This window comes from Heloderma suspectum, chromosome 15 (assembly GCF_057233095.1).
Source record: "Heloderma suspectum isolate Gila_16-S chromosome 15, 16-S_ref, whole genome shotgun sequence".
Lineage (NCBI taxonomy): Eukaryota > Metazoa > Chordata > Lepidosauria > Squamata > Helodermatidae > Heloderma > Heloderma suspectum.
The window spans coordinates 9,305,996-9,332,918 of NC_139472.1; the positions used below are offsets into that span (position 1 = coordinate 9,305,996).

Genomic DNA, 26,923 nt, shown 5'->3' on the forward strand with positions numbered 1-26,923 from the left:
CTTCTCAAGGCTAAACAGGCCCAGTTCTTTCAGTCTCTCCTCACAGGGCTTTGTTTCCATTCCCCTGATCATCTTCGTTGCCCTCCTCTGAACCCTCTCCAGCTTGTCTGCATCCTTCTTAAAGCATGGCACACAGAACTGGACACAGTACTGAAGATGAGGCCTAACCATTTTAATGTGACCTTACCTAATTCTACACTTTTGAACTGATCTGTGAACCGAAACGCAATTATCCTTCAACATTTGTACTTCTCCGAATTTTTCAATGCAGTTCTCCAATCCCAAAATGTGTACAAAATGCATCTATTAAGGGAAAGTGCACATAAAAATGTGCATATGAGTGAAAATAACATTCAAAAATGCATTATATTAGGAAATGCAGAGGAGGAACTCAGCATGAGTGTGGGGAAGTGTTTATATTTTTAATAGCATCGTAACTTTTCCTCCTGTGTTTCTTGCCAGCAAAGTCCAAGTGCTCTACGGCGGGACGGATTTGTTCGACTATGAAGTGAGGACGACCTTCAACAATGACATGTTGCTGGCATTCATTAGCAGCAGTTGCATCGCGGTGCTGGTCTACATCCTTGCGTCTTGCTCAGGTCAGCTGCTGTTACTCTCACCCGGCTTCTTCTCTGAGCAGGGAGAAACTGTAGGGCTGTGCCGCTTACTTGGCTTTGATTGTCTTCGGATGGAGGGCACTGGAAGCTGTTGGACTTTTTGTAACATTTGCATTTATGTTAACAAATTCAGGCTTGTGCGCAAACAGCCACTCAAAATTCTCCACCATATTTGTAGGCAGAGACACTGGGGGGACAATTTCACCAAATTTCTCCAGGGGGAGGAGAAATTCTCCAACAATTTCACACAGGTAGGGCTCACCATTGGCATAGGTGTGGCACACCTTTTTTTTCCTAAGGGTATTATTTGTTTTTTTTGGGGGGTGGTATGTACTGCCACTGCAAGTGGCAATAGCATCAACTATGTTGGCAAGCTGGCCCCCATTTTGCATCCACCACAATGCAGGAATGAGGGGGGCAGTGCTGTGTCCAGCTCCAGGGAAGAGGTGGAGCTAGTCCTCTGCCAAAACCTGTGCTCCAATTTTCTGAAAGTTTCCCCACCCGCCATGAGAGAGGCTTCCATTGTTCTGCCTCATCCTTGGGGTGTTTTGTAATGCATTTTGGAGCTTACCTATCACTGCGAGGTGGCTGGGGTGCTTCCTATTACACTTCTCTCCATTGCTCTGCAGCCTCCTAGGCTGCCTACACTTCCTGATCTAAAAAAGCTCTTTGGGAGGAATTCCTTCATGTTGTCTTCCCCTGGGCTTTAACTGAAGTGTGGGAAGCCAGGGAGGCTACAGGCTGCCAGAGAAATGATTGTACATTGACAAACAGGACACGTGTGCACACTCTTCAGCCACCTCCTGAGTAAGGTAACCCAAACCCAACCCATGAGAATTTCTCCAAAATTTCTTTCGTCATTGAATTTCTTTTTTGAAAGCAATTTCCTCCCTATCAAATCGAATGGCAATGATGGGAAAATAATATGTGGGAGAAATTTTTGGCACAGCACGAGTACAACCACAGAGATTGATCTTAAGTGGAGTCGTGCAGCTTAAGACACGCCAACAGTGAACCAAAGACCACTGCTCCCCATCAGATGTCTAGTGGTACAGTGAGCACCCTAAGATGCTTACAGAGCCCCCAAACCCAGCTCTCTGTTTCCCTCGTAGTCTCCATCCAAACTGCGTTCTACTGTTTTCGTTTTGCTTTTCCCCCACAGGGATACTTTGCCTTCCTTCTCTGGCTTTGAATCTTGCCAAAGAGACACATTGCTAGAACATTATGGGCTATTAACATTTCTTTGTCAAGCCCAGTGCTGGCTAAATACTGTCTCAAGGCAGCCCAGGCTGATGGCCCCTTTCACAAATCCACACAGAGCAAGGCAGCCGGTGTCCTAAGACATTTCATCTTCAGCCAGTTCACAGCTCTCTCAAGCGGGCCCCCACTCATGCATCACAGGGTTGTGTGTGTGGGCTAGTTCATCCATCCAAAGTGCATTGGAAAAATGACCTCTGAATGCATGAACGGCGATTGGGTATAGCAGCCGAATATGTGGGTGGGTGGCAATGTTGACGCATCACCAGTGAACATCGGAATGTAAGAAAAGCCATACAGCTGGATCAGAACAAAGGCCTCTCCAGTCCAGTGTTCTCTTACCACAATGGCCAACCAGATGCCCCACTGGGAAGCCCACAGGGAAGACGTGAGTGCAATAGCACTGTCCCACTTGTTACTGGAGGTGATACATACACGTCATGACTGCTAGTTATCGATAGCCATACCCTCCATAAATAAGACAGCAGGGCTACAGCCCTCACCCCCACACATGAACATATGTGTTCTCTCAATGTGTATTGGGGGTATTGTGTGAACCCTCCTTCTCTGTCTCTAACTCTTTCTCCATCCCTTCCGTTGGAGATGTGCCATGTTCCCCAAATCCGGGGTATCTCATTCTACATAGGGAGACAAGAAAGGGAAGCCAGGCCTTTCCACCAGCCCTGCTGAAGCGTGACTTCATTTTTTTTTCCTCTTCCCTCCCCATCCTTTTTTCCTTGTGCATTGTGTCTCTTTAGATTGTAAAGCCTGCGGGCAGGGACTCTCTTGCTTTACTGATTGCATGTAAGCCACTCCAGGAACCTTTTGGCTGAGGAATGGGCTAAAAATATGTTCCATAAATAAAACATGGAGAGGTTCCTTCAGCTATCCAGAGACAACACTGCCCCCCCCACACACACACGCACCTGCATTGCAACCGTTGCAAAACAAGGACCCACAGCCAAAAAAACAGGTGCTGTTGCCAGTTGCAGTGGCAATGCTGAACTCCTCTGAGGAACCATTGGGAATTTCTCCTCCCTCTGGAAAAATTCAGCAGAATTGTCCTTCCAGTTTCTCTGACCACAAATATGCACCCAGCTCTAGCATAAATGTTTTTGGCATGTTCCCTTTGAAGGGTATTGGCATCACCTTCCTGTCTGTCTCCCACCTCCAGTGTTCCTCTCTTTCTTTGGGATCACTAGCATTGGGCTCAGCTGCCTCGTGGCCCTCTTCCTGTATCACGTGGTGTTCGGCATCCAGTACCTAGGAATCTTGAATGGAGTAGCGGCATTTGTCATAGTTGGGATCGGTAAGCTGCTTTGACCTGCCCGGGTATCAAGGTCTTCTCGAGACACTGCAGTCCTACATAGGAATGTGTGGACAGGTGTAAAATCTGTTCCGTCTGCATTTCGCAGATGGTCAGGCGCCTTTCGTTCCATCGTCTGCCCATTGACGGCACTGGATTTTTTGTTTCTGAATGTGTACAAATTCGCACGTGTGCAAATGTGCACATACAAAACTGTACGGATTCCCCCAAAATGACCTTTTCAAGCTTTAGTCTATGGAGGAAATGCACATTTTTGGCTGGGTTGGGGGGGGGCATATTTTTCTATGATGAAATTTGTGCAAAATTCAGGCAAGTCAGAAAAACGGTCCACAAGTCTGTGGAATCCGCCCGACGGGGGAAAGCTGGTCCCTTGCGGAATCCGCAGGTTGGATTCATGAAAATCCAAACTCATTTGGTTCCCATTGTGGATTTCTCTGACATCCCAAGTCCTAAACAGGTCCACTCAGAAGTAAGTCCCATTGAGTTCAATCAGGGTTACTCCCAGGAAAGTGGATATAGCAGGTGTGTTGATTCTCTTCCAGCATGAGGGTTAAATTCAGTTTTGGAGACGCTTTTGGGACCACATTCCAGCAGTGGGCAGGGCCAAAAGAAAAATGGGGCAGAGCCAAAGGGAAAAGAGGCAGGGCCGATGTACTAAAAACACCAGCATATTTCTGCTTAGGTCTCTTATGACCAGCAACATTTAATGGCATATGATGGGGCATTTATGCCAGCTCTTTGAACAGGCTTAGTATTTTATTGAAATTGTTTGTATCCATTTAAATGGTTTTAAAATTTTGTGTATCTAAATATTTATGCTGTATTTTATGTTATGAATTGTTGTGAACCACCCAGAGAGCTTCAGCTATTGGGTGTATACAAAAGGAAGGAAGGAAGGAAGGAAGGAAGGAAGGAAGGAAGGAACTAAGCCCTAGGAGATGCTGGTATTTTGGCCCTGCCCCTTTTGCCTTTGGACCCACCCCCTCTGCCTTTGGCCCCGCCCACCACTGGAAGGTGGCCCCTGAGAGCCTCTCTGAAATGGAACCTGGACCTTGGGCTGAAAGAAGTTCCACACCCCTGTCCCAGCTCCCAGGAGAATCAACAGAACACACCATCCTAGAGGGTTCTGGAGGTTTCCCTATTGTGCCTCTGCTTGTATCATCCCAGGTGTGGACGACGTCTTTGTCTTCATCAACACTTACCGGCAGGCCACCCACCTGAAAGACCTGAACCTGCGGATGATCCACACCATCCAGACTGCTGGCAAAGCCACCTTCTTCACCTCCTTGACCACCGCCGCGGCCTACGCAGCCAACATCTTCTCGCAGGTGAGCACACGCCTTTCATCTCCTCCAACAGGAGGAGGCAAAATCCCCAAGCGAGTTCCGGGTTCCCCGACATATTTATTCATTTAGGGCACAATCCTATGTGTGCTTAGACAGAAAAAAGTCCTACAACTCCCAGCATGCCTCAGCCAGCTGGGGATGCTGAGAGCTGTAGGACTTCCCCCATGCTGGCTGGGGATGCTAGGAGTTGTCGGACTTCCCCTTCTATGCTGCCTGTGGATACTGGGAGTTGTAGGACTCCCCCACACACACAATGCTGGCTGGGGAATGCTGAGAGTTGTAGGACTTTTTTCTGTCCAAACATGCCTAGGATTGCGCCCTAAGCTGCACTAGACTTCAACTGGATCCCATGAATTGGGGCTCACAATGGTAGATTTATAATGCCAAAGCTCCTGTTGAAACCACAAAGGTGTTAAGATAAATGTATACGGCCCCTTCCTTCCTTCCTTCCTTCCTTCCTTCCTTCCTTCCTTCCTTCTTTCCTTCTTTATATCAATAAATGCTTGGAGTTGTAGGACTTTTTTTTCTGTCTAAGCATGCATAGGAATGTGCCTTTAAAGCATTTTTATCCTGTTCCTCAGCCAAAAAGGAATGGATGAATCTACAACAAGGGATGGAGAAATATATCCATTTCAATTTCTCCCAGAATTCTTTTTTTTTTTTTAACTCAAGTTCTTTCTGTCCTGAGTATGAAGACAATTGCAGACCTTGTCACATTCTTATAAAAGATGAACCGAAGCAAAATTCTCACCTCTCTCTGCTCAAATCTCGGTGTTGCCTTGTTCCTCCCAGGAGATTTCAGCCCAGTTTCCCCAGATATCATCTGCTCTTTCCACAGATCCCCGCTGTCCATGACTTTGGCCTCTTCATGTCTCTGATAGTTTCCTGCTGCTGGGTGGCGGTCCTCTTCACCATGCCGGCAGCTCTCGGGATCTGGTCTCTCTACTTGTCCCCTCTGGAAAATGCCTGCCAGGCCAGGTGAGAGAGGCTTCTTGAGTGAGCTTGAAACATATTTTGGGGAGCCCAAGAGACCCTGCTATGAAACAGAAGGACCCCGTTTTGATTGTCACTGGAAGGCTTAAGCAAGATGCTTTCTCTTGGCCTCAGAATCCCACCTGCAACAGGGGATAATAATAGTGCCCCACTTTGCAAGGACTGTACAGATGTCAGAGGAAGCAGTTGGGGTGTGTGTGAAATTCACTGGGGTTTCATCACCAGGCTGCCCCCTGGACTTTGGCTCACATTCCCAGCATCAATCGGGCCAGTTTGCAGATTTGGGGGGTGGTTTTTTATTCGCATGAAAAGCCATTTGTGCAAACTAAGGCCATGATTTGCGTGATTTGTGCAAATTTTAGCCATAATCTGTGCAGATTTCACTGGTCGTTTGTGTAATTTGCGCTAATGGAGGCTGTAATTGCCGTGATTTGCACAAACTGCTTTTTACAATTTTATTTTTAAAGAACTGAAAAAGTTCCTAAATTTCAGGACGAAACATGGAAATGCAAGCTGAGTCGGGGGATGCCGCAGAAATCCGGCAAGCCCCCAGACACCTGGACTCCTTGGTATTGGACATCCCTAAAGGATTATGAGATTTTCTATGAAAGTTACACTGGGCATGCTGAAGCTCTAAATCAGGGAAGTTTGGACCTCTTTCAGGCCAAGGACCGAATTCCATTCCCACGAAACACTCTGGGGCCACAATCCACTGGTGGGTGGGGCCAGAGGCAAAAGGGGCAGGGCCAAATTACTCAACAAGGCCAGCATATTTTAGCTTAAAGCTTTTACTGGCAGTCAGAAAGCCTTAGGAGAGGTATGTCAACCTTTTAGAATGGGGGGGGGGAACTGCACAAAACCTGGAAAACTGCCCAATGATTGGTGGTTGGGGGATAGGGGGTGAGGCCAGGAGAAGGGGGTGTAGGGATCTGGGGAGCCCCAGAAAGCCATCTTTAGCCCATGGGCCTGAGGTTCAATACCCCTTTGTGCATCTGGAATAGGTAGGGAGAGTTCACTGAGGATTTATTTTGAGAGTAGCCTTCCCCAGCCTGGTACACTTGGCCATGCTGCCTGTGGATGATGGAAGTTGTCCATATCACATCTGGAGGGCATTCTGTGGGGGAAGGCTGCTTCTATTCTACACACACACACACACACACACACACTTCCTTTTCTGCCTATCAGCCAAGATGAACTTCTGCTCCATGGGAAGATGCTGATGGGGAGGGGAGCCTTTGCATCCCCCCATCTCACCTCCCCAATGCATTAGCAGTTGAAATTGCTTGCAAGTCATGCACACCTGGTGCCTGTCTTGAGTGCGACTGCCTCCTGACCCAGCTGGCCTGTCCTTGGCTTTGCCAACGAAGCCGTGCTGCTGCTGTTTTGTGAGGGAAAATTGCTTTGAGAGGCTAACGTGGCATCTGTTCCTCTTGCTGCCCGCAGCTGCAGTCAGAAATGTGCGCAGGAGAACACCTTGCACATCTCGAATGGCCTGTTCATCTCCTCAGAGGCTGCAAGTGTACCAGGCCCGGGAGCTCTGCCTTACCTGGACGACGATATTCCTCTTCTGAATGTGGAAGAGGAACCAGGTAGGTCAAAGGGAGGGGGGGTAGATTTCAGGCTTGATAGATCTCCTTTGTTTGTTTGTTTCTTTACTAGATCTCTAAGAACCATCCACTAGAGCCAGGAGCAAAAGAATTAAAGAGTGGGGTGCCTCTGAGCATGTTCTGAGGCTAGAAATTTGTCCTCAGCACCAGAACTGAATTGAACTTCCATGCAAAAGTCCACTCCTGAGGATGCCAAGTTCTCCCCATTTCAGCAGCCCACTTGAAGTAGGGGAAGCCATACTGTTGTTGCTATTGTTAAAGAACCGGGAGTCCGAAAGGCTTGCTGAACTACTGCAAAAGTGGGTGGGGAGTAGGGCTGGGTGAAGGAGGGATCTTTGAGCTTGCCAAGGCTCTCCAAATATCAGCTCACTGCTCGTCTTGCCTCAGTTTGCACTAGGGATGTACGAAAGTCACTTACCTGGTCCCGCAGCTTGCTTCGCGGTGGGGGGGAGGCGCTTCGGTTCTCCCCCCGAAGTTCAGGCCGGGGGGGGCGTCCCGCCTCGCCTGGCCGAAATTCAGGCCGGGGGGGGAGGCGCCCCACCTCGCCCGGCCGAAATTCAGGCGGGGGAGAAGCGCCCCGAGAAATTCAGGCCGGGGAGAAGCGCCCTATTTGCGTTGCCCTTATTTTCGCCGTAGTCTACGTAAATCTTTACGTAGACTACCCAGGCCCAAATAAGGAACGCAAATGGCGGCACCCATGGGCGCCGCCATTTGCGTACGCGCTTTTTTTTTTTCAAAGTCGCCCATGATAGGCTACGTAACGATTTACGTAGCCTATCATGGCTGACTTTGGAAATCTAGCCATGATAGGCTACGTAAATCGTTACGTAGCCTATCACGTGTGTGTGTGTGTGTTTTTTACATTCACTTTGTAATGGCGGCGGCGGCAGCCAGTTGGAAGACCGGCCCCTGCCCCCGCCGAAACACCACCGAAACGCCGCTGGGACCCGCCGCCGAGAGGGACATTCGAGGGAAGTAAGTCCCATCCCGGGGGGGGGGCGGGGGGCGGAGAATTTCACCACCAATTTTGGGGGGCCGAATGCGTTGGCATTCAGCCTCCTGGAGATTTGTGGAGAAATTCTCCGCCATCCCTACTTGCACTTGCATTTGCTATTGCTCTTCATTTCACACAAATGGGGAAATTGGTCCAACCAAACAGCCATCGAACAGGAAAGTTGGGCACCCCTCCCCCCCAATTTCTGCAAATTTTCCAAGTTGGACTAATTTCCTCCATGGGGAAAAAAGCATGGGTGTAAAAACAAAAAGTGCATTTTTGAAATTTTGCCCAAGATCAAATGGGGAAATTTGCACAAATCAAACGTGAGCAGATGCTCTAGGATTTGAGGACATTCTTGGCAGATGCAGTCTGCTGCTCATGTTCTGGGGTGTGAATAGGGCATTCTCGTGTGTTCTGTGAGCAGAGACGAAATTCTCATATATCCCTAGTGGGGAGGATTTTTGCATTGCAGCAGTCCTGTCCTTTGGGGAATGTTCAGCACTGTTCTTTCCATCCTGCGACGTGACCTTTTGCAATCTGAGGTCAGGTGCCTCTCCACAAACAGCTTGAAACTCATGCTGCAGGCACCTGGCCTCATTGATATGCCATCCCTACACTGCATGGTAATGTATGGAAATGGGTTCTTTGCTGCTTTCCTGGAATAGTCATAGACAGGAGGACAATTGCCTCCAGGAGCCCCTCAGGTCAACAGAGCAGGGAAGGTAGCTCTCTGTTTGTGGGAGTGTGTGAATGCAATGCTAATGGAGAAAAGAGGATAGTCCTTAACTCCAAAATTCTAAACTGAGGGGCAGGGAAAAAGATGGACAAATCTCTCTGTTTTGGTTGCTCATTATTCCCCATCTTCAGTTCAAGTTCTCCTGAACTTTGAGATTTTTCCAGTCTTCAATTCGGTTCATCCCAACCTTAATACAATCCCAAACTCATACAAAATGTGTGTGACTTAGGGGAAAGGGCACACCGTAAAACATGTGTTCACTTGAAATAACGTTAAAATGTATCATATTTAGGGACAAACACTTGCAAAAAGTGTATATGTTAGGCAAAATTGCATACAGAAATGTACACGTTCAAGGATCTTTCTATACTGCCCAACAGCCAAAGCTCTCTGGGTGGTTCACAACAATCAAAGCTATAAAATACAACATGATAAGACACAATATAAAAGTTTAAAAATGCAATATAAAATAAAAAATTAAAATTAAAACCTAGCAGCAATGCAGAGATTTGCAGCAACAGATTTAAAGCAACAGAAACTGAAATCTTGCAAAATGAGTACATTCATCCTCTGAATCACTTGATGTGCCCATAGATGTGTCCATAGATGTGACTGCTCAGATCACAGAAAATGACTTTCTCTTTGGTTGGCCATCCAGTGGTGGCTGGCGGGGTGGGGTGGGTGGGTCACCAGGGGGCAGAGCCCAGGGGTCGCATATGGACTTTTGCTTGTGTGGGACCTTTCAACACGGCCTTCTTTTTTCTCCTGCTGCTAGTCGCTCTGGAAATAGGGGATGTCCCCTTGGTATCTGTTTTGCCTGAGAATCTCCAACCCCCCACCAAGAATAGCCAGGGGCACCTGATAGCTCACCTGCAGGACCTTCTCCAGTACTGGGTGCTGTGGTCAGCGGTGAAGAGCAAGTGGGTGATCGTTGGTAAGCCACCTGGATTTGTTCCAATTGTCTGCTTTTCAACCCCACTGCAGGTTATGTCTCTAGGGCACAATTCTATGCATGTTGAAACAGAAAAAAAGCCCTACAACTTCCAGCATGCCCCAGATGGCTGGGGAATGCTGGGATTTGTGGGGCTTATTTCTGTCTAAATGTGCCTGGGATTGCACCTTTAAAAACAGTTGCAATCATGTGGACAGTAGGCGAACTAGTGCCTAAAGATGTTGGAGGAATCCACAACAGATTGAAATCAGTTCAGATTTCTATGACTGACCTGTTCTGTCCAGTTCTGGGCGCCGCACTTGAAGAAGGACGCAGACAAGCTGGAGAAGGTTCAGAGGAGGGCAACGAAGATGATCAGGGGACTGGCCTATCGCGTGAAAAACCACAGATGCAAATGCTGTAGCAGACGCCATTTGCAGCCATAAAGCCCTTAGTTTAAGCTAACCTTTTACGGCTGCATTTAGCTTGATCTAAGAGCGTCACGGCTGCAAATGGCGTAACAGATGCCATTTGTGTCCGGAGTCAGTCAGCCTCAGCCAGCGATACAGCCGGGGAGGATTCCTCAGGAAGGCGGAGGTAAGTACTCTGTTCCTCCACGGGCTCCGGAGGCCAGATTCTTTTGAATTCGGGTCCGTGGAGGAATTCTCTGACATCCCTACCCTGTAATCCCAAAAGCTTGTGTCTCTTTTCTTCATCCACCACTGTTTCCTCAGGGGTGTAATGTAACTCAGCATTCCCCAACCTGGTGCCCTCCAGACTACAAATCCCATTATGGCCAATGGTCTGGAATGCTGGAAGTTGCAGTCTAAAACATCTGGAGGCTGAGAAAGGCTGAAGTCCATTTTACCCCTGCGGAAACCTATTTAGAAAGTGGAGAGAAAGAGCCTTATCGGCTTAGTCTGGGTATATTCCCACACCCAGCCCCATCACTCCTCACCACCTTCCTTGTTGCAGGGCTGTTTGTGTCGATCCTCAGCCTGTCAGTCTTCTTCGCCAGCCGCCTCTGCCCAGCTAGCCGCGCTCCCCTTCTCTTCCGGCCCGACACCAACATCCAGGTAGGTATGGGGGCACAAGTGAGGTTTGACTTCACCAAGGTTCTTTGAACATTCGCTCACTGCTCGCTTCACGCTCAATTTACATTTGCATTTGTGATTGCCGCTCACTTTGCACAAACAGGAAAAGTATGCAAGCCAAACAGCTGTTGAACATGAAAGTTGCACACACACACCCCAAATTTGTTCACATTTCCCCCGTAGGCTAAGGGGGGGGGGGCGGCGCTGATTTTAAAATTTGTGCAGATTTGGAAATTTGAGTAACGCGAATGGAGAAAGCTGAGCAAATCGAACGTGAGCACTCATGCTCACGTTTGAGGTTGCAAACAGGGTGTGCTCGCATATGGTGAGCAGAAATGAAATTCTCGCCCCTCCCTACTTCTAGGTGCTACTGGATCTCAAGTACAACCTGAGTGCTGAGGGAATCTCTTGCATCACCTGCTCAGGTGAGTGGACCGAGCCCGGCCAGAGGTCATGACAGGAAATGGCCCGTTGCTGGCTGGCAGAACCGCACGGGCTCCCAAGCCAGGGTTTGGTTTGGCTTGTATTTATGCGAAATAAATGCCTGAAGGAGACTGCAGAAACATCAAAGCATTTGTCCGCAGAATGAGTTTCCAACATAAGGCACGCAGTTGCATGACTTAGCACTGATAGCGTGTTGATCTGGGGTCTTGATTCCGTCAGGTCCCAAAGTCAATTCTTTTGATTACCAAGATGGAACGAAGACACTTGTGCAAAAAGATGACAGTTAATTGTTAGAAAATGGATGCAGAATATATATGCAAAGAAAGCTCGCATTTCCCCTTGGTCAACACACAGCTGAATTGTCTGTCTGGGCCCCCAAAGACAGACAGGAACTCATTCCTCGGATCAGCAAAAGTTCTCAAGCTGACAACACGTATCGCCCCTCGGAGCGAGGCCAATTTGGCATGCGTTAAACAATGCTTATATACCTTTTCTTCCATGCCCTAGTGGATGCATAAAGCATCACAGTCAAGGCAATAAATTACCTTTTTCAAGAGAAAGAGGCTCTAATATTCCAATCTGGGATTGGAAGCTTCCCAGGTCTTTATGGAGATGTAACACTACACTCTTATCTGAGAGGGACCAGAGCGACCTGAACAGAATCAAACAGCTTGCGTGGTACCAACTTTCCCCTGTGAGGCAGCCTACTGAATTATCTAAGAGCTGCTCTCTCTTCTGGATTAACACAGGCCTCTATGTGGCTTCCAGCAGCATATAAGAGCTCTGTGAAGTCCACATTTTTGCTAACTAACCAGCTGTCTACAGGCAGGGTTCCTCCTTTATTTGTGAGTGAGGACACCTGACCCTGCTGGACTTCTGTCGACGCTGGATACCCTTTTGTCCCTGACTAACCTTGTGTGACAGGCTTGTTTCAGGAAAAGCCCCATACTCTTCAGAATAATATCCGGACCTCTCTGGAGAAGAAGAAGCGGGGATCGGCCCCGGCATGGGGCAGCCGAGGGAGTGCTGCTGGTGATGGCGGAGTTGTGCAGGGTGAGTTCATGAGCCTGCCCACATCCATTCCTTCCTCCCCTCTAGACGCATGTGTGCATACATGCAGATGATGATTTCCTCACCGCAACAGCGTGCCCTTGTAGGCTTCTTGCAGCAGAGCAGTGATTTCCATTTATCCATCATCAGTCCCTAGGCTAACTAGGGTCTTTAGCACCAAGCACTCCAGGAATATAGTGAACAGCGGTGAGCCTTATGTGGCCCTCTGAAAGATACGTGGCAAGAGTGATCTTCCCTTCCCCTAACAGGTCACTAGGCAAGGAGGAATGGGGGTGGGGTTAAGTGGCAGAAAGAGAGAGAGAGAGAGAGAGAGAGAGAGAGAGAAGGGTCCCCCCCAGCCAATTTTTGCATGCGGCCCTCAACAGATTACTCTTGATGGAATGCAGCCCTTGACAGAAAAATGTCCCCCACCCCGATATCCAGCACAGTTCCAGAAACGTCTGATAGCTGAATTAAAACTGGGAAGCACTCTCCGCTCTTATATCCCAAAGGGTTTACTTTCATTTTATTGATACATTCCTTCGTTCATTTGCCAGGCCATCTTTGAGAAGTAATTTTGTTCCTGGAGGGGCTGCCCCACACTTACGGGGGAATAAGAGGATCAAGGGCTGCTAGTTAGTCATGACATCAGTATCTCTGCAGAAGCACCCGGAGAAGGCACAGGAACAGAGTCAGAGTCAGATGAGGAAGAGGCCGAAAAGGTGGGGGAGCCACCAAGGCTGAAGGAGACAGAGCAGAGAGTCGGTGGCAGAGAGGAGCCATTCCAGATGCTGGCTAATCAGTCAGATCAAAGCCAGGCAGAAACTTCTCCCGCTGTGGGAATGCCAGATCTTATGGCAGGGGAGGAGTTGGGAGTGACAGACCCAAGGATCAGAAGTCAGGCGAGAAGGGAGGAGCAAGTTTGGGAAGTGAGGAGGTCAAAAAGGTTGGGCACTCAAAAGAAGTTTCATTGCAACATCCTAGCAAGGTGCATTCAACAAAGGGTGCTTCTTGTCGTCTAATTAGTATCATGCAAAGCTGACTAGAGAACTTAGTTTTGTGTTGTGGGAGGCTGATTAGGTCCATAACCTGAAGAGCTGTTGATCTGGCTGTGGTTTGCATAATAAAAGCTATTTCCCAAGAGAACATCTTCCTTGCGTAACTAAGATGCCTGGAGGCTGGGCACTTGACAGTATACTACAGCCGGGATCAGAGGCAACATGCCTTTGATTTCCATTTACCAAGGAAAAACCATGGGAGAGAGTTATTGCCTTCATGTCCTGCTTGTGGGCTTCCCATTAGGACATCTGGTTGGCCACTGTAGGAAACAGGATGCTGAACTAGGTAGGCTTTGGGTCTGATCCAGCAGGGATGTCCTCCTGATTGTGCCATCCATTCCAGACCCCCAGGGAACAGTCTACATCTTCAGATCCAAAGGCAAAGGCAGGCCAGTGGTCTACAGGTTCTCCCTCAATGCAACTGTCCCAGCGCCATGGCAGATGGTGCTCGCAGAAGACGGGGAAGTCCCCTCTTTTCAGGTGAGTTTCTAGAGCATCCGTCAATGATGCTGTTCTTAGGGCGGCTTCGTAAATCAGCCCGGGGGAGAGGAGAGGGGAAGCTGCTTTGTGGGAACCTCTATTTCTCCATAGTCCTAGCCAAGTGCTGTTGGGAAGTGTGTGATCCAGGATGCGTACCCACACCCAACTGCCACACGTTAGCACAGAGCTCAGCATTCTGATATTTATAGACTAGAGAAGCCTTACCCAAACTTGGGTCCCTCTAGAGCAGACTTCCCCAAACCTGTTGTCCTCCAGATGTTTTGAACATCAACTCCCATCAGCCCCAGCCAGCATGGCCAGTGGTGAGGAATGCTGGGAGTTGTCCAAAACATCTGGAGGGCACTAGATTGGAGCAGGGATGGGTGAAAGAGTGATGTTTGAGGTCACTAGGATTCACCAAACATCTTGCCTCTCTTGCACGATTCCCTTTTGCGATCGCTGCTCACTCTGTGCAAATAGGAAATTGATGCAAATCAAGCAGTGATCAAATAGGAGATTTGTGCAAATTTCCCCAAATTTGCACAGATCTCTCCTAATTTGCGCAAATTAGGAAATTTGCACAAAATGATCTGGGAATCAGGAATGAGACAAACATGAGCACGTGTCTGACATTCTGTGAATATTTTTGGTGGATATGTATTTGCACTCATATTCAGGGCCCTGAATGGGACGTGCTTGTATGTTTTGTGAACAAAAATGAAATTCTCATATATTCCTAGGTTAGAGAGGGCTGCTCTAGATGTTGTTGGACTACAGCTCCCATCATCTTCAGCCAGCATGGTTGACAGTAATGGGAGTTGCAATCTGACAACATCTGTAGGCTCAGAGCTGAGAAAGGCTGGATTGGCACTTTGTCCTAGTCCAGCAGGGCTTTTCTGAAGTTCTTCCACAACATTTTTAGAACACAATCTGATGTGAGTGTGCACAGGCAGGAATGAAAATGTTGTTCCTGTTTGCAAATCATGCAAACGTGTCACATTTGCAAACACGAACGTGAGCAGGAGCTACATTCTGGGGGAATGTTCACCATTTCCTGAAGGTGCATTTGCATGTGCAAAACAAACTTCTGAAAATGCACCCTTCTGCAGCTGCACACATGCAAAATGTGTGTTCGAAAATGCACACTTTTCCTGCTAAGTGGGGAAAAAAAGACCCTCACATTTGGGAGTGAGATCAAGGCAAGATGAGCTCAAACGTTGCTCGTTCTCCCATTGCTGTGTGCGTGTATGTTGGCCATACCTGAAAGTTCATGTTGTCTGGCTGCGGCTTCTTGCAGGGCAAAACAGGAAAGATGTAATGATAACCTCTCTTTTGTGCCCTGTTTTCCCTGGCTCCGGACACATGTAGTTAAGTGTTCTGTTTTCATTAATCCATTGCTTAGGTGTATAGAGTTCCTTACGGTAACTTCACCAAGAGGCTGACCGCTTGTATGTCCACAGTAGGGCATGTCCAACAGACGGGTCCCAAGAAGTGGATGATGACCACTCTGTCCTGCGACACCAAGAGAGGGTGGAAATTCGACTTCAGTTTCTACGTGGCGGCGAAGGAACAGCTGCGCACACGGTAAGGAATGGGAATAAAATCTGGCCAGGTGGGGATGCAACCCTTGAAGGGGGCACCTGAAAAGTGCAGCCTCTGGTTACATTTCTGTGAATCTGGTTTAAAATTTTACACATCATCCTGTCCGTATGCGTGCTACCTTTTGTGGTCCGTGCTAAACATATCTTTTAAAGGGCTGCATTGTTTTGACATTTGCTGATGCACCTATAGTAAGTTCTGTGAATTTTGTGCAGACATGCATGCAATTTTTTTAAAAAGCCTGCTCTAGCCCCTGCATATACAGAGGGCAACATTAGGTAAAGATCCAGAGGTTCTGCATCTTTTAACAGCTGTACGAGACACAGAAACGGACAGGCGAGGCATCGGCCTTCGTTGTGTTGTGATCATAGGAGAGGCTTCACCTGTTGACTCCTCTTGTTAAAGGCAGAGAACCTGTGGCAACTCTACTGAGATGGGAGGAGATCTAGACATTGAAATACTTTGTGTCCTTCCCTGAGGCTGCTGTCCTGTAGCACTCAAATCTCAGTCATGTGTTGCTTCTCCTTCTTCCAGGAAGCTGTATTTTGCCCAGTCGCACAAGCCCCCTTTCCACGGCCGAGTGTGCATGACTCCTCCTGGCTGTCTTCTCAGCTCTAGCCCAGACGGACCCAACAAAGGCTTCTTGTATGTGCCAAGTGAGAGAGGTGAGCCTTGGACACTTTCTGTGTCATTTCACACCCGCAGCATCCGTGAGTGGTAGGACATTTTGAAGGGGAAAACCTTTCACACTTGTTTCCTTGTGTGGACAGACTACTGGTGTGTTCTGATTGGGCGGTCACTTCCTTGAGTGACCAGCCATGGTTTAGTAAATTTGTTCTTATCAGAACTTGTATCTTTTAAAAATGTTTTAGGGAGCAATCCAATGTGGAGAGGCGGATGCCTCCGAACTCGGAGGTGTCCGCCTATCTAATACAGGGCAGGAGGAATGCAGAGGAGATCATCTCCTGTGTGCTTCAGCCACCCTGCATTCACCCTTGCTGTTGTACCAACTTTCCCATTTTTAACTTTGTCTCATTGTTTATTTTACTGTGGTGCTTTTTTCAAACTGCTGATAGTAAGTTGCCTGGTGAGGACTTTGTCCTGCAATCCAGCATAAACAAAATATGTTTCAAGTGAATGCAGAAAATCCAGGCAACTAAAATGATGAAAGGGTTGGGGCAACTCCCTTGTCAGGAAAGGTTACAACAGCTGGGACTGTTTAGCTTAGAAAAAAGGTGAGTCAGGGGAGACACGATAGAGGTGTCCAAAATTATGCATGGGGGGGAGAGACTGGACAGGGAGACATTTCTCTCCCATTCTCATAATAGAAGAAACCCAAGAGGTCATCCCATGAAAGTGATTGGTGGGAGATTCAGGACAGTTGAAAGGGATTTCTATTTCACACAGAACAAACTATGAAATTCACTTCCACAAGATGTAGTGATGGCCACCAATTTGGATGGCTTTAAAAGAGGACTAGACAAATTCCTGGAGGAGAAGGCTATCAATGGCTACTAATCTGATGGCTCTATGCTACTTCCAATACCAGAGGCAGTGAGCCTATGCACACCAGTTGCTGGGGAACATGAGCGGGAGGGTGCTTTTGTGCTCGTGTCCTTCTTGTGGGTTTCTCATGGGCAGCTGGTTGGCCCCTGTGTGAACAGAATGCTGGACTAGATGGACCTTGGTCTGATCCAGCAGGGATCTTCTTATGTTCTTAAATCAATAATTAAAAATTAGAGCCTCTGGGCCCCTTTGTTGCAGCACAGCCATCACTGCTCTGCCCTTTTGTTTCTTCTCCAGCCTCCCCCAAAGCCAAGCTGTCAGCCACCTCCGGATTCAACCCGTGTGGGAACACTAGTTGTGGGAAGCCAGCTGTGCGGCCACTGGTAGACACAGGAGCCATGGTGTTTGTGGTGTTTGGGATCCTTGGGGTGAACCGTACCCAGCCCATGGACAACCACGTCATCGGAGACATGGTACACGTGCTTCCCTGCCTGGTCGGTGGCTGGGTGAAGAAGACCCCCTTCTCTGCCCCACTTCCTCAGGGAATCCTACTGTCTCATATGTTTCTCCCTCTCCATTTGTGTCTCCTTGTGAAAGGGCAGCGTCATCTATGATGACGAATTCGACCTCTTCAAAGAGATTGGCAGCTTGTGCCGAATCTGCAAGGCCATTGCCAGCAACACTGAGCTGGTCAAACCAGGAGGAGCACAATGCCTGCCTTCGGGTAGGTGGAACCATCTTCGCAGGCTGCCATTTTATGGCCCGCCATTTTGGGCTGTTGACAGTGGTACTTTATATCTATCTATCTAATTACATTTCTATACTGCCCAATAGCCAAAGCTCTCTGGGTGGTTTACAGAAATTAAAAACATTAAAAATACAGTTTACAGAGATTAAAATCCATTTACATTTTAAAAAAAAAACTACAACAAAAAACCACAGGAGCAGACAGTATACACAAGAGAACATATATCTAAAACACTTTGAAGAAGCCGTCTCAAGCAAACAACCATAACCATAAGGCAATCCAGGATTGATTAAAACTTCTTCTTGTTGTTGTATTGGTATAGAGCAAGGCTTCCATTCTGCCACTCACAATTTAGAGTTGATCTGTTAAGGGCTTCTTCAGGTAATCCCCAAAACAATAGAATAAAATTTTGCTACTGAGCGTTTAATCTTTCATTTAAAAGGAAATCAAGTTCCTAGTCCTCTGGAGAGCCATCTGTTTTTGCTGGTGTATCCATACTCCAGGAGTGCGGAACTTCTTCCAGCAATGACCAAATTTCGGAGAAGCTGGGGGGCGAGGCAGGGTGGGGGGCATATTCCAGTGGTGGGTGGGAATGAAGACAAAAAAAGTGGGGCCTAATTTTCCAGATTTAGTTCTTCAGACATAGACGCGAGCATTCTGGGTTTCAGGAACAAAGTCCTCTCCCTCTTTCCAGGTTACAGCATCTCCTCCGTTCTTCAGATGCTACACCCTGCATGCAAGAATCTACCTGAGCCAAACCTTCTTCCGGGGCAGCTCTCCCATGGGGCAGTGGGAGTGAAGGAGAGCAAAGTGCAGTGGATCTCCATGGCCTTTGAGTCGGTGAGGCCTCCCGGCCCTACTCTGTTATCCAGTGCTTGTGCTTTGCACTTTCTTAGCAGGAATTGTCTGGGGATGTATGAACACTCTTTTGGGGGGGGGGACTCAATGGATTTTTCCAGTGCAGCCCTGCAGATTTCGTTCCATTTCTCCCCTTTGGTGCCAACTTGATCGGTAGCAAGTTGAGCCAATAAGCGGATTCCATTTTTTTAACGGCAGCAATTTGTGCAAAAAAAAAAAAAGGTGAGGGGGTGTCGAAATTTGTGCAAATGTTGCTGTAATTTTTTTAAAAAACAAAATTATTGGCAATCTTGCACAGGTGCGTGTGATCGCAAGTCCACCTGTCTGCTACATAGCCCCACAGGGGCACATTCCCCCCTTGTCAATATCCTTGTCAGTTTCATCGTCTCCACACACTACTTTATTTAGCCCCTGAGAGCCATATTCTGCACTTGTCAAAGAACTCCTCAATTCCCACCTCCCCTTGCTTGGGAAGTGCCAAAGTGGAGGATCTGTGTGTGTGTGTGTGTCTGTCTGTATATTTGTGTGTGTGTGTGTGTGTGTGTGCGCGCGCGTGCATGCGTGTCTATATCTCTGTGTGTGTCTATCTATCTGTGTGTGTGTGTGTCTGTCTCTATCTCTCTGTGTGTCTCTGTATGAATGTGTGCGTGTGTGTGTGTGTATGCGTGTTTGTCTGTATGCGTGTCTGTCTGTCTGTCTGTCTGTCTGTCTGTCTCTCTCTCTCTGTGTATGTATTTCTCTCTATGTGTGTGTCAAGTTGATGCTCTGACTTGGATTCCTGCATTGAGCGGGGGGTTGGACTCGATGGCCTTGTAGGCCCCTTCCAACCCTACTATTCTAAGATTCTATGATTCTATGATTCTGTGTGTCTATGTGTACATATGTATCTGTGTATGCATGTATCTCTGTGTGTGTGTTTCTGTCTGTATGTCTGTGTGTATGTACGCCTCTGTGTGTGTCTGTGTGTATATATGTGTTTTTGTATATATGTCTGTGTGTGTCTGTATGGCTGTCTGTCGGTATGTCTGTATGTGTATTTATGTATCTGTGTGTGTGTCTGTGTCTATGTGTACATGCGTTTTTGTATATATGTCTGTCTGCACGTGTCTGTGTGTCTATGTATTGATTTCTTTGTGTGCGCGTGTGTGTGAATGCACAGGTCGCCTGTATGCGCACATTTCTTCTCTAGCCATCTACCCACCTCCTGTTTCAGACGACCTACAAGGGGAAATCGTCCTTCCAGACCTACTCCGACTACCTCAGGTGGGAAACGTTCCTCCAGGATCAGCTCCAGCAGTTCCCTGAAGGCTCAGCACTGCGCCGGGGCTTCCAGACCTGTGAACATTGGAAGCAGATCTTCATGGAGATCATTGGTAAGTGGGGCTTTGCCTTCCCCTCCAGGTCTAAAGACGTCCCAGTCAGAGCGCCAGGAACAGCCATAGCTGTAGGAACCAAACTCATGTGAAATGAATGAGCAGAGGGAGGGCGTCAAATCACTGTGTGGACGCTGAAGGTCATTCTCTCTCTCTCTCTCTCTCTCTCTCTCTCTCCCTTTTTCTCTTTCTCTCTCTGTTGCATGTTTTAAAAAATGAAATAAAATCTCTCTCTCTTTTTCTCTTTCTCTCTCTGTTGCATGTTTTAAAAAATGAAATAAAATCTCTCTCTCTCTTTCTCTTTCTCCCTCTCTCTCCCCCTCTCTCCTGCCCCTTGCTTTGCTCCGCTGCAGGTGTGCAAAGTGCCTTGTATGGCCTCATTCTCTCCCTGCTGATCTGCGTGGCTGCCGTTGCGCTCTTCACCACTCACGTCCTCCTCCTGCTTCCTGTGTTGCTCACCATTTTAGGTACAGGAGACTCAGCGGCTGCAGAAAGAACCTGGGTGTGATTTTACAAAAGTTGCTTCTTGGGCTTCTTGCTTGGGCACCTAATACAGGGCCGGCATCGAGGGCAGACTTGGTCAGGCACTTGCCAAGGTCCCACTCCCCAGCAGGGACACACTGACCAGACTTGCTCCTCCTCTCCCCCATTGCAACTGCCTTGTTCACCTGCCTCTCGCTCTGGCCCAGGCAACAGCGGTGGTGAGAAGGAGAAGCAGCGGACACCACGGCCTCCTTGCTCACTGGCTGTCAAGCGAGCAAGTGGTAGCAAAGAGGAGGAAGAGGAGGAGGAGCAAGGCAGCTGGTGACAATGGTGGTGAGAAGTCAACTCACGGAGGGAGGGGGCCCATGGAGGGGGCCTTGCCCAAGGGCTCTCCAAAACCTGGAGCTGTCACTCCCCAGAACGATCTATTCTTGACGGGTGTTTGACACCATCTGCTACTGGATCCTTTTAACTCAAGTAAGGATGGGAAAGAAATTCATCCAGGTTGCATTTCGGTGTGAGCGTACCATACTTGCACTTCCTGAACCTAAAAATGAACTGGAATGACGTTTGCTGCTGACCCCTGCATGTTGCCGAAGTTTGTGATGTTGTTCTCACACCCACGTGCCACATACACGCGGCTGTTGTCGTTTTTATATTTTTATCACTTTTAATATTTTAGTTGTTTTTATGTATTTTATTGTTGTAAGCCACCTTGGGAGGGCTTCTGCCCTGAAAGGAGGCCACGAAATACTTTAAATAAATAATAATAAATGTACAAAAAAAGCACACAAAAATGCATATATTTACCAAAAAGTGCCCCCAAATCTGTAATTCAGTGGGGAACAATACGTACGTTTACAAAAGTATGCACAAAGTGTGAACATCGGGGGGGGGGGGGGAGAATGCATGCATACAAAAAATCAGATTTTTTTTTTTTAATGCCCACAAAAATGCATACACATTTTCATGCAGATGGGGGGAAAAATGCAATCCAATGCAGGATCAGGACATAACGAACTTATGGAAAACGAGAACCTGAGCAAAATTAAGTCTGACAGAATGTGCTGTCCTTAGTAACCCCCCCTTTTGCCCCCTAAGTATTGCTCAAATCGCCCCATCCCAGTTTCACCATCTGCGAATAGGGCACTGAAACTGGGAGGGGGGCATTTCGACCCCAAAATTATGCAATAGTGAGGAAGTCTTAGGGCAAGAATGCCCTGTATTTTGTTCATGGGCTTGCTCTCTCCTCTCCGCAGGAGTTGTGTGTCTGGTGGTAACCATCATGTATTGGTCTGGTTGGGAGATGGGAGCAGTAGAAGCCATCTCCCTCTCTATCCTTGTCGGTTCCTCAGTTGACTACTGCGTGCATCTTGTGGAAGGATTTCTTCTGGCAGGAGAGAACCTGCCACTTCACCTGGCAGAGGTGAGAGAGTCCCTTCCTGGCCTCCTGTGAGGCTTGTCCTTCAACTCCCAAGGCTTGCCCTTCCTGGCCTTCTGCAAGGCTTGTCCTGCCATGAGGCTTGTCCTTCAGCCTTTCCTCCCTTCTTGAGCTGTAAAGGATGTACCTGCTTCAGTTCTGGATAGAGAACTAGGGGAAGTGGTGTGGTGCCTTCCTCCCGGGCTTCTTTTTTCTGTAGTAGAAATATTTCTAAGAGGTCGGGAAGATTGTTGTCATTGCAGTTGAAACACCTTATGAAGGTTTGTGCAAGCTTTTTGTTGTTTTTGCTCCTACTGCTGACTTGCCATTTCTGAAATGGGTACACAAACCTGTTGTTTCTTTGTATACGTGATCTGTAAAACAGCTATAGACAACAGATCGTTCAGGTAGGCTGGGGTGGGCAATCAGGGCTCGTGCCAAGGGTAGGCATGACTGGGCACCTGCCGAGAGCCCACACTCCGGCAGGGGCCCACTGACAAGAGCCTCTGGAGTTGTTCCTCCTCTTCCCGATCACAACTTCCTCATCCCCCTGCCTCTCACTCCGGCCCAAACGACGGTGGTGGTGAGGAGGAGAAGCAGATGCCCCTGCCTACTTGCTCCCTGGCTCTCTGCCTGTCGAGCAAGCGGCAGCCGTGATGAGAAAGGGGAGGAGGAGCAAGAGCAGATATTTTGGATCACAACTCCCACCATCATTGGTCATGCTGGCTGAGGCTGAGGAGAGCTATGCTCCAAAACATCAGGTGGGCATGACAAAATCGAGGGAGGCTTCAAATTCTTTAGCTCAAATGTTTCTGCTTTTGCCTGTCCAAATCTACCTGCATACTGGCACACACAGACACACAGACACACAATCCTTCTAGGAACACAGGAAGCTGCCTCGTACTGAGTCAGACTTTTGGTCCATCTAGCCCAGTACTGTCGACGCTGCCTGGCAGTGGCTCTCCGGGGTTTCAGGAGTTTTTCCAGCCCGATCTGGAGATGCTGCGGATTGAACCCGGGATCTTCTGCATGGAAAGTGTGTGCGCTACCACTGAGCTATGGTCTCTCTGTCTGTTAACTTGGCTTCCTGTGTTGTCTATTGAGCCTTGACTGCAAATTCAAGCTCCACACAAGGGTTGGTAACTGAACTGATTTCTTGACAGGGGTCTTTACAACTCTCTGGCAGGGCAACTAACACAAGCCTGCAGCAGGAATGAGAGGGTGGATGCTGTGCATAGTGAATTCACTGTGCCTGATTGCAACATTCATTCATAAATTTCTTACGTTTCTGTACCACCCAATACCCAAAGCTGTCAGCACAGTTCACAACATGAACAGCAAAAGAGTCTTGCTGGATCAGATGAAGGGCTCATCTAGTCCAGCATTCTGTTCACACAGTGGCCAACCAGCTGCACATGGGAAACCCACAAGGAGTTCATGAATGCAACAGCACCCTCTCACCCATGTTCCCCAGCAACTGGTGTACATAGGCATACTGCCACTGATACTGGAGGGAGCATGTAGCCATCAGGATATAACATATAATTTTGAAAAAAAAATCAAACTGTTAACCTACAAAAAATTAAAAGCAGTTTAAAACAGTTAAAACAAACAATGAAACCACCAGGCCCCAATAAAAAAACAAACCCTAACATTAAAAAGCCCCATTATATGCTGTCAGATGCCTGGGAGTAGAGGAAAGTTTACCATCTTTTCAGCACCATGTTCAATGTTGGCTCCAGGCAGGCCTCACTGGGGAGAGTGTTGCATAATCAGGGGACCACCACCAAAAGGACCATCTCCCCTGTTGCCGACTTCCCTTGGAGGAGGCCCTCAGAGGACGGTCTCGTGTTAATTGTACTCTACAGGCAGGTTCATACCAGCAGAGGTGTTCCATCAGGTAATGTAGTCCTGAGCCATGTGAGGCTTTATAGCAACTCTAGGTGAAAGGGAGAAGCAGGGCCATTCCACCAGCCCTCCTGAAGACCTCCCTCATTGAAGGCTTCTCCTCCCTCAGCTGTCACCACCAGCAGCCATTCCAGCAAGCTATACAGAGGGAGAAGAGAGGGGAAGCAGAACCATCCAACCAGTCCTGCTGAAAGACTGCTGCTGCTGCTTCTTTTTCCTCTTCCCTCCTCCTCATAGTTTCCTTGTGTGCCGTGTCTTTTGAGATTGTAACTCTGCAGGCAGGGACTGTCATGTTTAACAGATGGCAGCAAAATAATACTTCAAATAAACAAACAAACAGACAGACAAATAAATAAACACACTTCCCTTCCTTCTCTACACCCCCACCCCTAGGACCCCAGCTCCAGCCGCCAGTGGAGGACAGTCGAGGCAGTCCGGCATGTGGGCGTGGCGATCGTCTCCAGCGCTGTCACCACCGTCATTGCCACGGTCCCGCTCTTCTTCTGCATCATCGCCCCCTTTGCGAAATTCGGCAAGATTGTGGCCCTCAACACGGGCATCTCCATCCTTTACACCCTGACTGTCAGCACTGCTCTGCTGAGCATCATGGGCCCGCCCACCTTCACCCGAAGCCGGACTTCCTTCTGCAAAGCCCTGGCAGGAGTGCTGCTTGCTGGGCTCGTGGGTCTCTCTATTGGCCTGGCACTTCTGAGGAGCGGGTTCAAGGTCCCGCTTCCCAATGGGACCGTCCTATAGTCCCGCGGATCCCCAGTGACCTCTCCTTTTCAAGACCTTGCGTTCCTTCCCCCTTCCCCACCCACCAACTGGAGAGCTGCGAGAGTCTCGGGAGCAGGAAGGTGAAACAGAGGAGACGTAACGGCACCCAGGCACGGCTCGCGCTCACCATTTCCTGGATGCCGTCGGTGCTCTCAGAGACCCACCCACAAATGGTGAGGGGTGTGGCCATGTCAGGCAACCGCCAGAGTGTGCAATCGGCCCTGCTTCCCCACATTACTTGACTTTCCCCATCTGATCCCCTGGAGATGTGAAAGGGAGAGCGGAGCACGCCATTCCCTGTGGACAGGGGTGTGGGGAGAAGCAAGGCATGGAGGAGAAAAAGGGTCCCTTCTGTGTGGGTTGGAGAACTCCCTTCTCCTTTCCAGCTCTGGACTGGTTGTACTTCAGTGGGCTCCCTTAATTTCTGCATCAAGTTTTATAAAGCTGATGTCTGTGTTTTTGTAAGTCCAAAAGAAAAACCAATTCCTCTTTATTTGTTTTTTCCTGCTCCCGCCCCGCTTCCACCCTCTCAATTTCCAGGTGCACTTTACTTCCTACCTCCCCCTTATTCTTTTCTTTTTTTGCTCTGAAAATGTATTTTAATATATATTTTAGGATGGACAGTGAAAACATGGTGGCTAATAGGGGAACTGACTGTTTAGAGGTGTTGTAGTAGAAGGAAGATGTGCAGAGGCTCCTTTCTCATTTTACCTGCCTTGGGTTTTGCTTTGTTTTGTATTTTCCATATCCTATGATATAAAAACTTGGTCAGTATCATGTGTTTTCCCAAGCTATATCCTCAGCCTGTGGAGGCACAAGCTGACCTGGGGATCCCAATCGTCTTGGCCAGCCTCCTGATCATGCTGGATGCGTGTGTGTGTGTGTGTGTTTAATTTTTCAGAGTAAGTTTCTGCTCGCCATGATAAAGCAGTTGTCAGAGTGGAGGCATAGGCAGCCATTGAGTGGGAGCTCAGACCCAAGTAGGGATCCTGGAGAACTCTGTTTCGGGGGCTGAGTTTGACAGGCTTTCCTAGGCTTCCCTCCCAGCCTGGCCCCACCCTGCCCCGACTTTGTTTCAGTTCCCGCTTTGGAGCCTGACTCAATCGGCAGCAAATTGGGCCAGTTTGACGATTTGGGGGAGGTGTGCACATTTGGGGGGCAGAGAGAAGGTTCTGCAATATGTGCAAATTTCTGAGCAGTTTGCGCAAATTGGGGGCAAATTTGTGGGATTCGCACAGATTCGGTTGTGATTTGTGTGAATTTGGGTGTAGTTTGCACTAGGGATGGACGAAAGTCCCTTACCTGGTCCCGCAGCTTGCTTCGCAGTGGGGAGGAGGCGCTCCATTCCTCCCCCCGAAATTCTTGGCAGGGGGGAGGCGCTCCATTCCTCCCCCCGAAATTCTGGCCGGGGGGGAGGCGCCCCGTCCCTCCAGCTGAAATTCTGGCTAGGGGGGAGGCGCCCCGTCCCTCCGGCCGTGAATCCTCCTTGCCAGCCGGGACGCAAATGGCGGCGGCCGTAGCCGCCGCCGTTTGCGTCCCTGCAGTCAGCCATGATAGGCTACGTAAATCCTTACATAGCCTATCACGGCTGACTTTGGGGGGGAAAAAAAGCGTGTACACAAATGGCGGCGCCCATGGGCGCCGCCATTTGCATTCCTTAGTTGGACACGTGTAGTCTACGTAAACATTTACATAGACTACGGCGAAAATAAGGGCAACGCTATTTGCGTTGCCCTTATTTTCGCCATAGTCTACATAAATGTTTACGTAGACTACACGTGCCCACCTAAGGAACGCAAATGGCGGCGCCCATGGGCGCCGCCATTTGCGTACGCGCTTCCCCCCCCCCCAAAGTCAGCCATGATAGGCTACGTAAAGATTTATGTAGCCTATCATGGTGTTTTTTGAAAATCTAGCCGTGATAGGCTACGTAAATCTTTACGTAGCCTATCACGTTTGCTTGAGTTTGTTTGTTTTTTTAACTTGGAAATGGCAGCAGAGGCGGCTGGTCAGAAGACCAGCCACCACCACCGCCGCCGAACCGCTGCCGAACCGCCTCCCGGAGCCGCCAGCGCCAGGGACATTTGCCAAAGGTAAGTCCCATTCCGGGGGAGGAGGGGGCGGACCGTTTCTCCACTAATTTCGGAGGGCCGAAGGCATTGGCATTTGGCCTCCCGGAGATTCGTGGAGAAATTCTCTGCCATCCCTAGTTTGCACAGCTTGCTCAGAAACGGATCTGAATTGCTCTTCCAAGACCAAACCACCCCAAGGTATGTTATATTACAATGAAGAACAAGAGATTGTTGCCGGGGGG

General features: G+C 48.6%; 1 protein-coding gene across 1 annotated transcript in view; it reads left to right on the forward strand.

Moving 5' to 3' along the window:
- Positions 1–25,377, forward strand: part of DISP3 (dispatched RND transporter family member 3) — a 60,123-nt gene extending 34,746 nt beyond the window's left edge. Inside the window, exons 4-22 of the mRNA XM_084822283.1 lie at positions 463–599; positions 3,049–3,183; positions 4,369–4,529; positions 5,386–5,525; positions 6,984–7,129; positions 9,656–9,814; positions 10,787–10,887; positions 11,270–11,330; positions 12,274–12,402; positions 13,801–13,937; positions 15,340–15,521; positions 16,071–16,201; positions 17,340–17,515; positions 17,640–17,766; positions 18,485–18,630; positions 19,862–20,021; positions 20,375–20,488; positions 21,764–21,930; positions 24,226–25,377. Of these exons, the coding sequence (XP_084678409.1) occupies positions 463–599; positions 3,049–3,183; positions 4,369–4,529; positions 5,386–5,525; positions 6,984–7,129; positions 9,656–9,814; positions 10,787–10,887; positions 11,270–11,330; positions 12,274–12,402; positions 13,801–13,937; positions 15,340–15,521; positions 16,071–16,201; positions 17,340–17,515; positions 17,640–17,766; positions 18,485–18,630; positions 19,862–20,021; positions 20,375–20,488; positions 21,764–21,930; positions 24,226–24,588 (2,872 nt within the window). The 3' untranslated portion in view covers positions 24,589–25,377. The remainder of the gene's footprint in view (positions 1–462; positions 600–3,048; positions 3,184–4,368; positions 4,530–5,385; positions 5,526–6,983; positions 7,130–9,655; positions 9,815–10,786; positions 10,888–11,269; positions 11,331–12,273; positions 12,403–13,800; positions 13,938–15,339; positions 15,522–16,070; positions 16,202–17,339; positions 17,516–17,639; positions 17,767–18,484; positions 18,631–19,861; positions 20,022–20,374; positions 20,489–21,763; positions 21,931–24,225) is intronic.
- Positions 25,378–26,923: the final 1,546 nt, after the last annotated feature.